The 17,235-nt window shown below is 34.8% G+C and overlaps 1 protein-coding gene across 4 annotated transcripts in view; it reads right to left on the bottom strand.

Annotated features, from left to right (window-relative positions):
• Nucleotides 1–17,235, bottom strand: part of ERBB4 (erb-b2 receptor tyrosine kinase 4) — a 1,164,764-nt gene that overhangs the window by 251,351 nt on the left and 896,178 nt on the right. For all 4 annotated transcript variants that reach the window (XM_004767012.3, XM_004767010.3, XM_004767013.3 and 1 more), the window contains exons 13-15: nt 13,453–13,585; nt 8,565–8,658; nt 2,821–2,975 (exon numbers count right to left, since the gene is read on the bottom strand). In XM_004767012.3, the coding sequence (XP_004767069.1) occupies nt 2,821–2,975; nt 8,565–8,658; nt 13,453–13,585 (382 nt within the window). The remainder of the gene's footprint in view (nt 1–2,820; nt 2,976–8,564; nt 8,659–13,452; nt 13,586–17,235) is intronic.

Genomic DNA, 17,235 nt, shown 5'->3' on the forward strand with positions numbered 1-17,235 from the left:
ATGACTCACTAGTGGTCAAGAGCTGTGTCTTACTCATTTCTTAACTTAGCTATTACTGTATCTCATACACAAGAGGTGTTCAATATAACCAAGCTGAAGAATGAAATCAGAAAAGGCTGCCAAGATAAAAGTCCTCTAGCTAAGGAAGGGAAGAGACATTGTTAGCTGACTCCCCAACCCCTGACCACCCCCTCTTTAGTGATATTAATGAGAATCTCCTGATAGGTAAGAAATAGATAACCTATTTTAAAGTAACAAAAGCACTTATTAGAGCCAATACATTTAATGTACTTTCAGAGTAATAAAAGTGCTTTTAAGGTATTACACACATAATTTTATTTTCAGAAAATCATTGAACAGTATTCAAAGTAAGAACTTTCCTTCTTAAAAAAAAAAAAAAGTGACTTAAGAGACTATTTCCATTAACATTGTTCTTGAATTATCCGGCTGACATAATATCGACATATAAAAGAAAATCTGTTTTCCAAAATTGGCATGGTGAGCTCACACTCATCCATAGGTCAATTAGTACATATGTTTAGGATTTAAAATAGTCATTTGTTACATCATCTTCATTGTCCCTTTGATCTTTCTAGGGAGAGATCTTATCTCTACATGCAATTTGAAGAGAAGGGACTATTTTCATAGAGCACCTCATTGCTTCACGAAAGGATCTCCAGGCACACTGGTGGATAGCAGTAGTGCACAGTGGGATTCAGGAATGTAGGATTTCTGGGGTTGGGACCACAAAACTTTCATGAAGTGAGTGAACTTGGACACTAAGGAGGATATTAGGAAAAGGATGGCAGGAGGCTAAATGAAAACACATACAAGAATCTTCAGGGCTCAATCAGTCATCCCAGAATCCATTTACCTTGGAAGATACCAGGGAATACAACATTCAAATTCTGTTTCACCATCATTCTGCAACAGTTGATTCAAAGACATTTTGGAGTTCCTAACTGATTTGGTTGGATTTGTTTCCTTTATACCTTCATTCTCCCTTTTTAGCTGACATTTGGTTTTTGTTGCTGTGGTAAATTGATCTCTTCATTGTCCCGGCTTCTACATTCCCCCACTATATAGATGTTCTTTTATTACATAATCATGATTTAAAAGGGCTGAGAGGAAGACACACCAGCCATACACCCAGACTATGGCTCTGTGATCTCACTTTCATTTCCCTAATGGCTTCCTTGTAATTAGATTTGCAAAAATAGCAAAAGGTCTCATTTTGAATGGCAACAGCTGTTGACATCAACATTATATTGAATAATTTACTGGTTTAATTTTAGCTGCAAAACAATAAAACCCTCCTGTGGATGATTATTTGAACAGGCAAAGTTTTCTCTTTCTCTTGCTGACTCTTCTGCTCCAGGGGTGCCAGTTGTTTCTTCATGGAATACTCTTAACCCAAGTGTACCAAAAACTCAAAAGGGGAGAAGTTTATTCCTTCTAGTTTCCTTGAAGCAAAGGTCTATGTGACTAGTTCAGTATCCTCAGTCTATGCGCGTACGTGTAAACCAATGAGCTGGCATTAGCTCTTCCAAGCTGCATTTGAATTTGAATGACAGAATGTTACTTTACTTTTTGAGGACCTGCCACTTCACAGAGTGACTTAAGCTGATTTCTTGACCTGGAGGAAATTGTAGCAGCATCTGCAAATTGATGTCCTCTTGGCAGAAAATGATGTTGCTTGCTTAACTTCTTCAATATCCCCTAGCAGCCAGCTCTTAATCTGGCAGAAAATCTCTTTATGGAATCTCATACTTTGCTGCCAGATATAAAGTACCCGAGATGATTCTTAACAACCAGTGTCTGTATCCGTACGTGGGTGTGTGCACTTGTGTGTGGGCACTTATAAGGGAGAAGCGGATTTATGGACAGAAGGAGAATAGAGTATGTTAAATTGTCCTCAAGTCTGAAATTAGTCATTTTCTGGAGGAAAGAAAAAGAAAAGCCCTTACTAAAATAGATTTGCTGTCTTTTAAAAAATTAGGTGTTGGAATATGTTAGATGAGTCACATTATTTCTTTCAGTTCAGTGCTTTTCTTCTTTCTGTAATATGTCTTTGTTTTTCAACTGCTATCAGTATCAAAGGTAACCTAATTATTATTCATTTTATAATGCATCCTTTTGAAACAATAGAAAACTATGTACCCATCTTTGAGTTGTCCTATAATGGTCAAAGAAATTCTAAGTTATAGGTTAACCTGCCATAGAATTACTTTCCCAAAATGTATTTGTGATTTTATTGATACACATATCACTAAGTTCTCCCCACGCACATAGACCTTTTTATCCTGTTATCATTATTTTGCATATATTTTGTTGAAGGAGTAATTCAAGGCAGTATTTTGCAAAGAGAGCTATCCTCACCTTCAATGGTTATAATAACGAAGAAACATAAACAGGAAGTTTCTGCTAAAGATATATGAAGCACAAATCTCAAAAGTCTGATGACTATCTTGTCTTTTCTTTTCTAAGATATCTTCAAACTCAAGTAAAATTTGGAAGGATTTCCACACTCCATACAAAGTATACTTGCCATCAGCTGCATAAAGGTGTCAACAAAACTCATTTAAGTAAGTGTTTAACAGAAATATCTGAAAGGGTATATACATTTGCTTGCATAAACCATTTTCTTAGAAGGTATTCCTCTTTGAATCATATTTACATATTATCATAAAACATATTAATCACAAAACACATTAACATATAGGTGAATAGAGTTTTATAAGGAAATAGTATATATTTAGTAGACTGTGTCAAGGGTAAAGATACCGTGTGACGAAGTCCTTGGCCAGCAAGGATGCTTACCCTTGGGTGCAGTTTGGATGACATGGGTGACATTCTCGATCCTGATCAGCATACTTGAAAATGAAACTGTTTGTCCCCTGTAAACCATCTGGACATTTTTCCACACAGTTCGGGCCATCCTTAAAATGGGAGCACTTTGTGCAGTTGTCAGGTCCCTGAAGTGCGAAAAACAAAACAATGGAGGAAGAAAAATGGATCTTGTTTCCTCTAGTGTTCATGTGGTTTAGTTCCTGAGACTTCAGTGAGTGGCCGATGGTCCCCTACGGAACCGGAGAGCGTTTTCGAAATGACCAATGGGGATGTCCCTATTGCGGCATTTCCAAGTAAAAGTGAGATGTAAACTTTCCTTGGGTTGTCCATGATTATTTGAACAACGAATTTTAAAACGTACTGTGGTTGAATTATTAGTAATTAGTTTGGGCAAATAAATTTCATCTCAAATCAGCTTGTGATCATGCTAAAACTCACATGTCTATTAATAGGGATTTTAGTAAATCACAGTTCAATACTGAGAGCACAATAAAGACACATTCTGATGAACAAATATCAAAAGCCCCAAATAATGAAGTAGGTGCATGCCAAAGAAAATTATTTGGAGAAACTTATCCAATAATAAAGGTGATAAAAATATGACCATAATAAATTTAAATAGAACTAACTCACTTTGTATATCTATGTTTATAATATACAATTATTTTCTAATATGCAGAATGCTAATAAGCAATAATAATATATAAATATGTTTAAATGTCATTTAAAAAGTAAACTTTAAAACTCATATTAAACATAAAAGAATTTTATGGGGTGCCTGCGTGGCTCAGTGGGTTAAAGCCTCTGCCTTCAGCTCAGGTCATGATCCCAGGGTCCTGGGATTGAGTCCCCACATCAGGCTCTCTGCTCAGCAGGGAGCCTGCTTCCCCCTCTCTCTCTGCCTGCCTCTCTGCCTACTTGGGATCTCTCTCTCTGTGTCAAATAAGTAAATAAAATCTTAAAAAAAAAAAAACCCATCATATTGTCTTATTGCTATAGGGTCCTCTTTTCTTTGACTACTTTCTGGAACCTCTTCCCCAAAAGCTATATGTCCATATTGCTAGACAGTTATGATAGTTCATATTAAACACAATTTAGATAAACAAGATACAGTAAGTACAGAGGGAGATAATTAATTTTATTAGGTTTGTAATCATAAATTGTGAATTTGGGAGTCAACAATAACCAAATATTTCACAGAGCTATGTTTTAGTCAGGGAGTGTCCACTCACAAGAGTCTCTCTACATATGTTAATCCAAAAGCAGTCAGACATTGCAAGTTGGTGATACAAGACATCAGGAAATAAATAAATATAATATTTTAAAATTTAAAGATTGAGGTTGCTAATGAAGAACAGTGGCATAAAGAAGAAAAAATAATCAGGAGGAGGTTTCAGGAAATTCTGCGACTGGTGAGGTTCAATCAGGCACCTATTTCACTATTTTGATGTGAGACTTAGAGCTAAAAGAAAATTATCCTACAAAACCTAATCCCCATTCAATCTGAAGAGTTTGCTATTGGTAACTTCTTATTTCCTACCAAAAAAGAACACTTTACATGCTTCCAATTTTAACACCTGCTCATGGGTACTTAGGCATGTAATACCATCTACTATACAAAATCATTTACTGTGCAAGTATGCTCAGTGGCATGACTTATTGTACAATACAAGGGACATGCTGATGTCTTCTTACAGAACACAAGAATAAAAACCAACTATGAGTAAATTAGGCAGTTATAGTCAAAATTAGAAATTAGGAATTATTTTTCTATAAAATTTTTCTGATGTAAAATAATATCCAGGTAAAATCGGAAGACACAAAATACTATGAAACTAAAATTAAAATCACACTTAATGTTCAAGCATACTTCAAAAATATGTTTTATATGTTCCCTTGTTTTTAAGCATCTCTTACCTATTTGACTGTATTATCATGATACAAAGCCTAATGTTCTAAGTTGACATAAGTAAAAAATGTCCTGATAAATCCCAAATGAAATGAAATGTAAAGATTCTCCAACTCATTTCCATAATAAAGAGATTTAAAGAAATATGTGTGTCTAATGCTTACTCTTTTATCATTATATTCCCAAAGCTCTTAAGAACCTAAGTTCAGTGAATGAATCAATAAATACAATGATAAAAAAACAGAGGTGAAGGCAATATTGTTCCTTATCTCTGATTTTGAGCTACCCTTGGACTCACTTAGGTACCCAGAAAGCTAAAGAATAAGCTAAATCTTGATAGAAATATTACATTTTTTCCCTCAATGACAATTGATGATTTTCTCTGGTCACTACTGTGAGAGACAAGGCCACTATTCACCAGGATTCAGTTATCTTCGACTTCTAGCTACATGCTACATGGAAGACTGAAATTCTTCTCCCACCAGGAGTGAGGTATGTCTTGTTGTAGACAATGAAATTACGTAGAAGTGGTTTATGAGACTGCCAGGGCTAACCTCTCCAGCCTTCTCTTTCCCTGTTGCCATGAGGCAGGGATCCTATGCAGACATGGAAATCCCATAAATATAAAAGCATCTCAGAACACTAGACCATCACAAGGAGGAGGGCCGATCTGTAGTGCACTTTACATGAAAAAGATTTAAACATGTTCCTATAACCTACTGTAATATGGGGTTATTTGTTATAGCAGCACAACCTTTACTAACTTGACTTTAACAACTATTTCAGCTTTTATCATTCTCTTCCTCGATCTCTTCATTTACATGCTGCCTCTTTGGCTTATATTCTCATCTTCTAAAACTCTGTCAGATTTTCCTTACTTGTCTTTCTTCTCACATGTCTTTTCTTATCTTTCTTGATAGGAACACACACAGGAGTAGAGAAAGTAAGGCAGAAAGGATAAAGTTGTAAAATAAAAATAAAATAAAATAGTAAAATAATAAAATAAAATAAAATAAAATAAAATAAAAATACCAAGTACAGACATACAAGGATATAAAATCAGGGGCTTGCCTTCTCTCAAAGCTAGCCCTCCCAAGATTATCCTAGATTTCAGTCACACTGCAATAGTATAATACCATCCCATTTTACATGTGGCTGTTATGTTCCCTGAAAACATATTATCCTTATTATTCACAGAATTGTTGCCTATGGGGACAGAGGAGGGAGGAAGTGAAATGAATGGAATGTAAAATTTGAGGCACTTCTGTAGTTGAGTCTCAGCTTCACAGCATATACATGGTTGACTTTTTGATGGAACTTTCTAATTATTATAGGTTCAGTTTCTTTATATTTTAAATGGAAAAAGTAATAGTATGCTTCAGATGTAACAGATTTGACAAATATGCATGTATATCAATTATTCTTAGGGAAATATGGACAGCTCAGGAAAGTGTGAGTCCAACATACTAAGTCGTAAGACCAGGTATGGGAATCCCAACCAGCTTTATGACTTTTTCCCTGTCTCATCACATTTTCACCCTCACAAAAAACTTTCCAGAACTTCTTAGGTATCTCAAATGATAGATGCCTATTATATGACACATAAAAGCACTTGTGTCTCTAGTTGTGATAATCAGTATGGAACCCAGATATAGGCAAAAACTTAACATAAATTGTAAAAACTGAAAGCCAAGCAACCTCCTAGTGAAAGCAGTTTGGGCTACTGTTTGAGCTTGGTCTAGCCTGTTTCTCAGACACCACAACCTAAAAGTGTTCTTACCTGCTTAGCATTTCAAGGTTTACTGATCTAGTGACAAATAGGCTTTCTTGATTCTGTGTTCTGATCTTCCACAAATGAATGATTAGGGCTTACTAAACCTTTCCTACTTTTGACTTATTGCCTTTCTGAAGCTCTACACATATTAATTGACAATGTTAACCTTGGGTGGTAATTCTAGGTAGATTGTTGGCTCGACAATGCTGTCATTAAAAAATCAAAATGTGTTCATTAAAAATCTGTTTCTTCATTCTTTTAGTTAGCAAATAAATTTGAAAATTGATTTAAAAACATTAACTATTAGGGTTTTTAATGTGTAGTTTATAAACTGTCTCAATCTTTTGAGTAACATAAGAATGAATAAATACACTGTGAAAACATACAAATTTAACAAAATTAATAAATTAAGTATTTACCAGCATCATTTATACCATAGGAGGCAACATGAGGAATAGAAAAAGCACAGGACTGGTTTTGCAGTCTGCCTTGTGATTATAATTGCACATTTTCTAAAGTCTCAGTCTTTCTGAAAGATACATTGCTTTCTATTCTTTGACTTTGGTACCTAAATATGTTAGTGTTTAAAGAAGTCTTATATAGATTACTTGATTTGCTTTAACACAACCCATTTCAGATTTTTACTTCCCTGTGTTTCATGTCATTTTTTCCAGCATCCACATTTCTCATGCTGCAGATTAATTGTACTTTCCATTAATATCCTTAGTGGGGACAGAAAATAGCCGAATATACCCTTTGCATACTTACTTGGAGATCATTTACATATAAAATTGTCTTTTAGACTTTGGTTCTTCAGGCCAAATCACACCACTTCTTTTTCTCAGAGGTCTGATTTTCCAAGCTTAATCATCCTTGTGGTAGTCCTCTGAACTGTCCAAGTTTTCCACATCCTTCTTTAGATGAAGTTCCAGAACAGCTCATTGGGGCCTAATGGAAGTTTGGAGGCTCAATGATATTTTTTTTCCTAAGCTAATTAAGTGCTGAATAAGCACTCTGGTAGAAAAATTAGTACGATATAAATTGCATATTTATATTTTATACTCTTATGGAGTAATGCTAAGCTCTTAGCTACACCCAAATGTTGGTCCCCAAATAATCTACTGAGAAATGAGTCAATACATAAAAAACTGGAAATTTGTCTAAAGAAGGATGAATATGACACTTTGGAATGACAAAGTCATATTGACTTCATTATTGGGAAAAAGCTTGAATGATGGGAACCAAAGGAAGGTCTAAAAAAGAATTACCATTTTCTCTATCTGGCTAACTTCAAACAAGTAAATGCCAACTTATCCATCAAGACTTTCCTAATCCCACAGCCTCTCTTCCTTCTCATAGCTCTGTTTTTCTCTCTGCTCTAGTATTTATCACACTGTTTAAGATTTTAGTTTATAAATGTTTGCCTTCTCACTTCTGTCCTTCACAAAATCCTTCACAACGCCGTAACAGTTAAATAATTAAACACAGATATGAATGTGTTATCGTTTACCTTAAACACCATGAATTTTTACATTTGCATATCTTTCTTTGCATGTTTCCTCTTTCCAGATTCTTCTTCTTCACAGCATAGCTCAAACATCACTTCTCTATGGCTTTCCTTCATGCCCTACTTTCTATCCCAAAGACAGATTAATTTATCTCTCATGTGTTCCTATAACAATTTAAACATATATATATATATATATATATATATATATAATCAATTTTTTTGGTTCAATCTAATTATTAATGAAGTTCTCTTTTCTTTTCAACACTGCAATTTTCAAGGGCATATCCATATCCACTTTTTAAATACATGATCTGGGATATAAATATTTAAGAAATTGAGTTTGTAAATATTTCATATCTACTACTAAACTATAAGCCTCTTGAGGGAAGAGTACTAAACACGATTCCCCCTTGCATGCTATAAACACCTGTTGAATGGATGGATAAATGATAAAGCAATGACATAACATTCACACATGAAGCTAAGGAAGCCAACACAATGACAGATGTCTTCAAGCTTACCGGTCCATGGCAGGTGAGGATGCCGTCTTCCATCTTCTCACACTGGGGGTCACACTCCACACAGATGGAGCCATTCTCAAACTCTCGAAATTCCCTGTGAAAACATCAGCTGCATGAGGTGGTATAAGCAAACAAGCTGTCAACTTAACAAATGAAGTAACATCTGCTAAAAGCCCTATTGGCAGAGTAAATTCTAGAGTCTGTTTCTCTATGTGCCAGGAGCATCAGACTCATTTCCCTGTACATTAAGGAATAAGTTCTCCATTAGGAGAAAAGATAAACTGCAGCCAGATGGCTCTCCTTGCCCTCCACTGGGTTCAACGATAGACTCATTCAGAAAACCTCTCTCTTGCCAGAGATATTCTAGCAGTCTTTGAACGAAAGAAAGAAAGAAAGAAAGAAAGAAAGAAAGAAAGAAAGAAAGAAAGAAAGAAGAAAGAATGTCTCATCTGATGACACAACAGAATCATTTTTTACCTTTTTTAAAGTAAAGCTGTGCCTGTTTGTCTCTATATAAAATTTTACTCTTGGTTCAGCTTTATTTTTTAAACTCTGAAAGAACTATTGTATTTTTCTTGTTGCTAAGTTACATGATATTCCCCATCCCTGTCCTTCAAATCCCAGGACTCTTCAATTTATTTTTGGTGAAACTTCAAAAAATGCTTTGATTTCTTTTCTTCTTTTAAAATAGCTGCCTTGGAGAATTAGAGAGAATATGTCTTTATGGCAGATTTTATATTCTTAGATTATTGATCTAATATCATAACATCTTTTTTGGTTTAAGATCTTTTTGAAGTAATTCTATATAGTATAATATAAAAAATAGCTAAATGGTAACATTCTAAAACTCTCTAATTAAAATCTAGGATGATGGTTATCCCTTCCCACAACCTTACATATTGTGGCTATATGAATATTAAATGTTATCAATAGTAAGTTTTCTAATCAATATCTACTGTAAAATTTCCATTTCAATAATTGGGTATCACTTAGGTACACTATGTTTAAATACCTAATTCCTAATAATGTATAAGAGGATGGAGCACTGGGTAAAGATAATTTTAGAATGCCAGCTATAAGTCATTAATAAATCTTGACTAAATATTTATAGCTTCTGATTATTTTGTGTCTGTATAACATGAGCTATCATTCTAAACTTAAAGCATTGCATATATGGCAATTATAGATTAATTAGGTGATAAATTTAAATTTACTTGTCCCTAGAGTGAAGTGTTCACTTATTTTCATAATGAATTATCCTATTTGGTTATCATAAAGTCTTAATAAATGATAGAAATCCAAGAGGTGGGTTATTTTTCTGTTGGTTAAATTAAAATTACACATACACTAAAGCAAGATAATTAAGTTTGGGTTTTCAAAATAAATAGCACAAATTGATGGTTTGGTTAGGTATCAATGCACATATTTATTTACATGGATTTTGCATTTTTAAAGTGAGGTGTAGGTTTGTGATGGATTAAGCTTCTTACAAATTTTCTTGAGTTTAAAAGCTCAATTACATAGAAACAGATTTTCCTTTGCAATGTTTTATCAACATGGATTATATACATGGCTTTACAGAGGGAATCTTCAGAATAAAAAGGTCAAAATGACCGATATGTGGGAAGAGGGTCATATATGTGGGATGGTAGGTCAATTGTGAAGAGATTCAAAAGTATCATTTCTATAATGAAATTATAAAACACAGCAAAACCTGCAATCGTCAGTAAATTCTTTTTGTTGTTGTTGTTTCTTTGTTTGTTTGTTTTTTGAGTATAGTTTCTGGGATTGCTAAAGGGTTACATTACTGAATGAAGGTCATAATTTTTGCGGTACTAAAACATTGGTCATACTTATTTTTCTCTTCTTGAAAACCCCTTCCCTACAAACAAAGTTGAGGAATAAAGTGAATATGTCATTAAAAAGTCTTGGAGATATAGCGTACCTGTCTTTTCTTCTATAGACTAGACTTCTATTTGTATAGCTTTGGGCTCCCTTCCTTTCTGCTCTCAAAACTGATCCTTATGATTTTTATTACTTTTGCTATTCATTGTCAGTGTCTCCATCATTGCTTTTTCTTCTGTTTCCTATTGATTATACTACGACTTTGCCAGAGATTACCTTTCACTGAGTTTGACCTAACAAATCACTGTCTACTGAGCTGAGTTTTTTTTTAAGATTTTATTTATTTGTTTGACAGAGAGAGATCACAAGCAGGCAGAGAGAGAGAGAAGGAAGCAGGCTCCCGGCTGAGCAGAGAGCCCAATGCAGGGCTCGATCCCAGGACCCTGGGATCATGACCTGAGCCGAAGGCAGCGGCTTAACCCACTGAGCCACCCAGGCACCCCTGAGCTGAGTTTTACATATGGAGATTTCTGTCACATTTCACTACTCTGCATTTCCCACAGTCCTGCTGTGTGTGTTACCTCAGCCAATCCTGTGATTCAGAGTAAATGCTCTGGAATCAAGTCCTTCCCAAATCTGGCCAGTGTTCCCAACACCAACACTAATACTTCTAGGCCTGAAGTCCCTAACAGCTCTAGACTTCCTTTTGTAAATATCCTTTGTAAAAGGGAAAAAAAAATTGTGTTTCAAAGAGAGGTGTGATTACTAAATATAAAAACGCCTATAAAGAACCTAGATCGGCACTCTTTCTGATGTTTCTATGTTGTTCTTAAAGTTGTAAAAGCGTTTGACCACGTCGCCAAATGACAGTTTTAAGATTGCGTTGCAATTTTTCTCTTTCACTCTAGACGCTTGTGCACTGTAGTTAAGGGTTGCTATATACAGTGGCTTCTATGACCTGGATTTGAATGCTAATAGCCAGGAAATGACTGATTTTCTTTTCCTCTTCAAAAAGTCCTCTTTTGAGGATTTCTTTTCATATAAAAATTATAAAAATATAGGTGCCCTGATTTTGGTAACTGTCTTATTTGTATTTGTTTTCTTCATTTTTAAGGTGACTATTTTACCTAACCATCTAATCAGCTTAGATTAATAGACACAAAAAGAATATCATAATCATCTTAGTAGTAAAATTTTTTTAACAAGCCTTTATTATGCATTTTCTCATTTAATAACCATAGTTATCCTATGAAGTTGACACCATTATTATTCCCATTTTCCATATAAGAAAACTAAGTTTAGAACAATTGGGTTTTTTGTCCAAGATTAAAAGTGATGGAGTAATGATGCTAGGATTAATTCATTATTCCTCAAAGGCTGTTTCAACTGCGGGGCAATGCTGGAAAAAAGTAGTCAGTACCACAAGATTGGAGGTGGGAAAATCTATCATTGCATAGGCTAGAATTACATCAGACTTTTACAAGGTACTTTCATTTATTATCTTTCAAACTAACTCTTGAACATGATTTCCTAGAGCCCTACTGCTACTGCAAAAGACATTAAAAACTTTAGATTTCTTTAGTACATTTGATCTAATGACTTGGAAAAAGTTAAACTTTCAAAAGCAGTTTGGTAGTCAGTGTTGTTTAATTAGAAAACAGGTATTTTTCCTTGGCTTTGCTTTTATTATTTTGCAGATGTGAGACAGAGGATGGTATATGCATCCGCGTTTTTATCCAGTTCACATTTATGAGAAGGTTAAAACTGAAATATTAAGAGAAAAGAACAGTATCTGGAAAAGTAGCAGGATGGAAATCAGATGCCCTGAATTCGAGTGTTGGCTTGACTCTTGAAATGGCACTGGCCAACACTTCATTCTACCAGTTTTCATTGTTTATAAGATGTTGCTGTTAGAGAAGTTGGTTTCTGGAGCTTGATCCCTCTTTAGAATTGCTTATTTTAAGGAACGCATGTGTTGTGATGAGCACTGGGTGTTGATATGCAAATAATGAGTCACTAAACACTACATCAGTACTAATGATGTACTTTAGCCACTTAGAGGTCATTTAAATAACAAAATATTGTACCCAAAAAGACATGTTGGAAGAGATCTTGTAAAATGCATTGTAAAAGACATCTTTAAAAATAATTTTAAAACAATAAACATTTGAATCTGTAAAAAAATAAAATGAGGTAAAAGAAGAAATGAAATAAAGAACCTCAAAACTGCACTTTTACAGAACTGTTGAAAATCCTTTCAGTAGCAATATAAGAAAATGTGACTCAGGAACAGTACTAAAAAATGTATTCTCACACTAATGAAGGACAACTGTGATGCATGAAATGGTATGTTATGATAAACTGATTTTATGAGTACATGAAATGCCATGCAACAAGACATATATACTAGGTTTTACCATTGGCAATGTGATTATTATAGCACCAGAGAGAATTTAAAATTCTTGATTTAAACTACTGCTTAGGTTATCTTTAGAAAGTGGCAGAACACCACCAAAAACCCCTTCAACTACAAAGGCAATTTTTCTATAGGGCTAAGCAGTTGTCAGAGACATAGAAATATGTACTCTTTGTTTCTTATAGACATAAGTTGATGGAAAAAAATCAAAAGTTATTCAGTAATTCTAGGTGAAAATTAAGAGGCAAGTATGTGAAAAATTATTACTGGGACATCTGGGAGAAAAGTTTCCTTGTCATAATCTTCATAAGGAAAATAAGAATATGTCTTTCAATTTTGTTTCAGTATACACAGCTATAATTTATTAAGAATGGTCTATTTCAGTATAATTTTTGTTTGCATAATAGTACATATTTGGACTTGTCTTATTTCAAATAAAATTCTTTCCCCTTAAAACAATTCCTCTATGCGTTGTTGTCTCTCCTTTATGCAAAAAGTTCTTCCCTTAAAAACCTCGCCAGCACACACAATCTGCAATTTTATCATTTTCTTATCATTTAAAAATCTGAACCAATCAGCACCTCAAAGTTTAGGAGGTAAAGGCGACGTCGTCATAAGATGCCTTACCCATCATAGAGGTTACAAGACTCAATGCAGCTCCTTCCTCTGCTGAAACGACGGCAGGACAGGCACTGGTCGGGGCCAGGTCCCCAACAGCCATCGCCTGAGCACAGATGGTTGCACACCATTCCTTCAGCAGCTGGAAAAGAAAAAGACAAATTCAAGAGTGAGATAAAAAAGAAGGCTGTGTTCAAACTTAACCATTAAAAACAAACAAACGTTTAACCATTTTAATGTGAATCTGCCCAATGATGCTATTTCTGAAGAAACTGGTTTGAAGGGGATGTGTGGCAGATAACTCAGTCTGCCTACTCAGTGTGACCCACACCACTGTCAACTTCTTCCATATCACAGAGCCCCATCACTATGTGTGTAGAACCACTACATTTTTCATAAGAATGAATAAACGTAGATTGTCTACATCAAAATTCTAGGAAGGAAGGGTGATAGCAATTAACCTTCTCATTAAGGCAAGGAGCAAACCATGCCTTTCTCAACCCAACCCTTTGTTCCACTAAGACACCAAAAATTTTCACTTCACATCCATATGAGAGCTTCATGAAGGAATGGAATAATAATTGTCTTTAAAAAATAACATGTAGAGAAAGAAAAAGAATATCTGGAAGGCAGGAGGAATGAGAGAAATGGAAATAAAATACAAGTTTTTTACAGGCTTCTGCTTGCCTTGATATTTAGTCGAATTGGCACATGTAAGGGTAGGGTTTTGCAACTATGCGAAACAAATTGTAGTGGTCACGGATGAGGAGGTATAGAGATGAATGTAGTAGCAATGATCTTTAGCTTTGTCTCTATAGAATCTGCTAATGAAAGTGCTGCCAAAGAATTTGGGGACTGTTTTAAAATTGCCACTTAAGTTCTGTTTCCTTTTATATTAACATATATTCAGAATATTGCTCTAAGGAAGATGTGGTCCATATACACTATGGAGTATTATACCTCCATCAGAAAGGACGAATACCAACTTTTATAGCAACATGGATGGGACTGGATTATGCAGAGTGAAATAAGTCAAGCAGAGAGTCAATTATCATACAGTTTCACTTATTTGTGGAGCATAACAAATAGCATGGAGGACATGGGGAGATTGAGAGGAGAAGGGAGTTGTGGTAAATTGGAAGGGGAGGTGAACCATGAGAGACTATGGACTCTGAAAAAGAATCTGAGGGTTTCGAAGGGGTGGGGGGTGGTAGGTCGGGGTACCAGGTGGTGGGTATTATAGAGGGCACAGATTGCATGGAGCACTGGGTGTGGTACAAAAACAATGAATACTGTTATGCAGAAAATAAATTAAAAAAAATTAAAAAAATATATCAGAAAATTTTAAAAAAAAGAATATTGTTCTTTATGTGGAATAACATGATTTTAGTAAAGGGATACTAGATGTTGAATAGGAAGGGCCTATAAAGACCCCAAATGTCTGTAAAGTGATTTGAGTCATCTGAAACACAACTGCATGTGGTTTTCATAAAATATTAGGAATTTCCAAGATTCAAAAAGCACATCAGACGAGATCGGGCACATTCAGGGTGGTATATCAAAAAATCTTTATCTTCCCATTATTTACCAAGGTTAATTATTATAGGATGTAAGTTGTCATAACAAGAGCATTTGTAGGATGGGTTGAGATAATACGCGAGTGTAATATAAACAGGGGAAGATGTCCATGAATTCTACCTTTTTAAAGATAGTTTTGAGAAAGAAATTGCCAGCATTCATGATGTTAACTTGTTTTAAAAAAGTAAAATAGAATCGTCCAATTCATGTATTCTTCCTCTTATATCGTGCAGCCTTAAGGGGGTCCCTATGCTAAACTGTGGAAAATTTTTTTCTCAAGGCGGAGTGAGACTACCAACAAGTCTTTTTACTTTACTTTTTGCTTAATTGAATAATCTCTTCCAACATAGTTTAAGAGAGAAACTGTGTAATGGTGCGTTAGTGTGTTTGGCAGTTTCATTGAGGTATACATGATACATAATACATAGCTCTTACCTAAAGTGTACAATTAGATATTTTGACATATGCATGCAATTATGAACCATATACATAATTAGAGTAATGAATGTATCTATTAATTCCAAAAGAATTCTTATGACCTTATGTAATCCCTTCCTCTTTCCCCATCTCTCTCAGACAACCATTGATAGGCTGTTACTTAATATACATTAGTTTGCACTTTTTCTTAAAATTTTATATAAATAGAAACATAGAGTATGTACTCTCTCTTATATAGTTTTTTATTCACTTTGAACTATGTGTCTCGGTCAGTTAAGCGTCTGACTCTTGATTTCAGTTCAGGTCTTGATCTCAAAGTCATAAGATAAAGCCCAATATCAGGCTTTGTGTTTATTATAGAGCCTGTTTTAAGATTTTCTCTCACTCCCTCTCTCTCTGCCCCTCCCCACACTGCTCCCACACACTATAAATAAATAAATAAATAAATAAATAAATAAAATCTACTATAAACATCCATGCACAAGTCTTTGTATAGCCATATGTTTTCATTTCCCTTCAGTAAACACCTAGGAGTAAAATGGACATAGTAGGTATAAGATTAATTTTTCATGGAATGGTCAAATTGTTTGTCAAACTAGTTGTATCACTTTATATTCCCAATAGTAATAAGCTCAACTCAAGAATTAGAGTTCCTTCACATTTTTGCCAATATTTCATATGATCAGTCAGCTTAATTGTATTCTTCCTAATAAGTATGTAGTGATATCCAATTATAGTTTTGATTTGCATTTCCAAAATAATACCCTATGGTACCGCATGGTACTCTCCAGAGAAACAAAATAAACAAAATGAACAGGATACATATGATTTCTTATAAGGAACCGGATCCCATCATTTGCCCAGGAAAGCATAGTTTTGGTCTTAGTCCAGAGGCCCGAGAACTGTGACCACAGATGGTATAAGTCCCATCCAAAGGGCAGGAGATGGCCAATGTCCTGGCTCCGAAGTCAGACTGAGAGAGTGAATTTTCTCTTCTTTCCAGGCCTCCAGTGGATTGGATGAAGCCTCCCTATTTTATTTCACTTAGCCTACAAATTCAAATGCTAATCTCATCCAGAAACACCCTCATAGATACACTCAGAAATAATGTTTAACTAAATATCTGGACACCAATGATGCAGTCAAGTTGACACATAGAAGTCACTATCACAAGCAGTATGTAAAGATCCATTCATTTTTTGCATATAGATAACCAACATTTCCAGTACCATTTGTTAAAAACACTCTTTGTCTTGCCTTTGGAGGTGTGTCTTGCAAGAAGTTGCTGCAGCCAAGGTCAAAGAGGTTGGTATCTGCATTCTCCTCTAGGATTTTGATAGATTCCTGTCTCACATTTAGGTCTTTCACCCATTTTGAATTTATTTTTCTGTATGGTGTAGGAAAGTGGGCCATTCTTTTGCATGTGAATGTCCAATTTTTCCAACACATCCTTTGAAGAGACTTATCTTTTTTCCATTGGATAGTCTTTCCTGCTTTGTTGAAGATTACTTGACCATAGAGTTGTGGGTCCATTTCTGGGTTCCTTTTTCTGTTCTATTGATATCAGTCTGTTTCTGTGCCAGTACCATACTGACTTGATGATTATAGCTTTGTAATATAGTTTTAAACCTGAAATTGTGATGCCTCCAGCTTTGGTTTTCTTTTTCAACACTCCTTTGTCTATTTGGGGTCTTTTCTGCTTCCATACAAATTTTAGGATTGTTTGTTCCATCTCTGAAGATGTTTTGATAGGGATTGTATTGAATGTGTAGCACT

Source organism: Mustela putorius, unplaced genomic scaffold, assembly GCF_011764305.1.
Source record: "Mustela putorius furo isolate JIRA1106 unplaced genomic scaffold, ASM1176430v1.1 tig00000275_pilon_pilon_pilon, whole genome shotgun sequence".
NCBI classification, from domain to species: domain Eukaryota; kingdom Metazoa; phylum Chordata; class Mammalia; order Carnivora; family Mustelidae; genus Mustela; species Mustela putorius.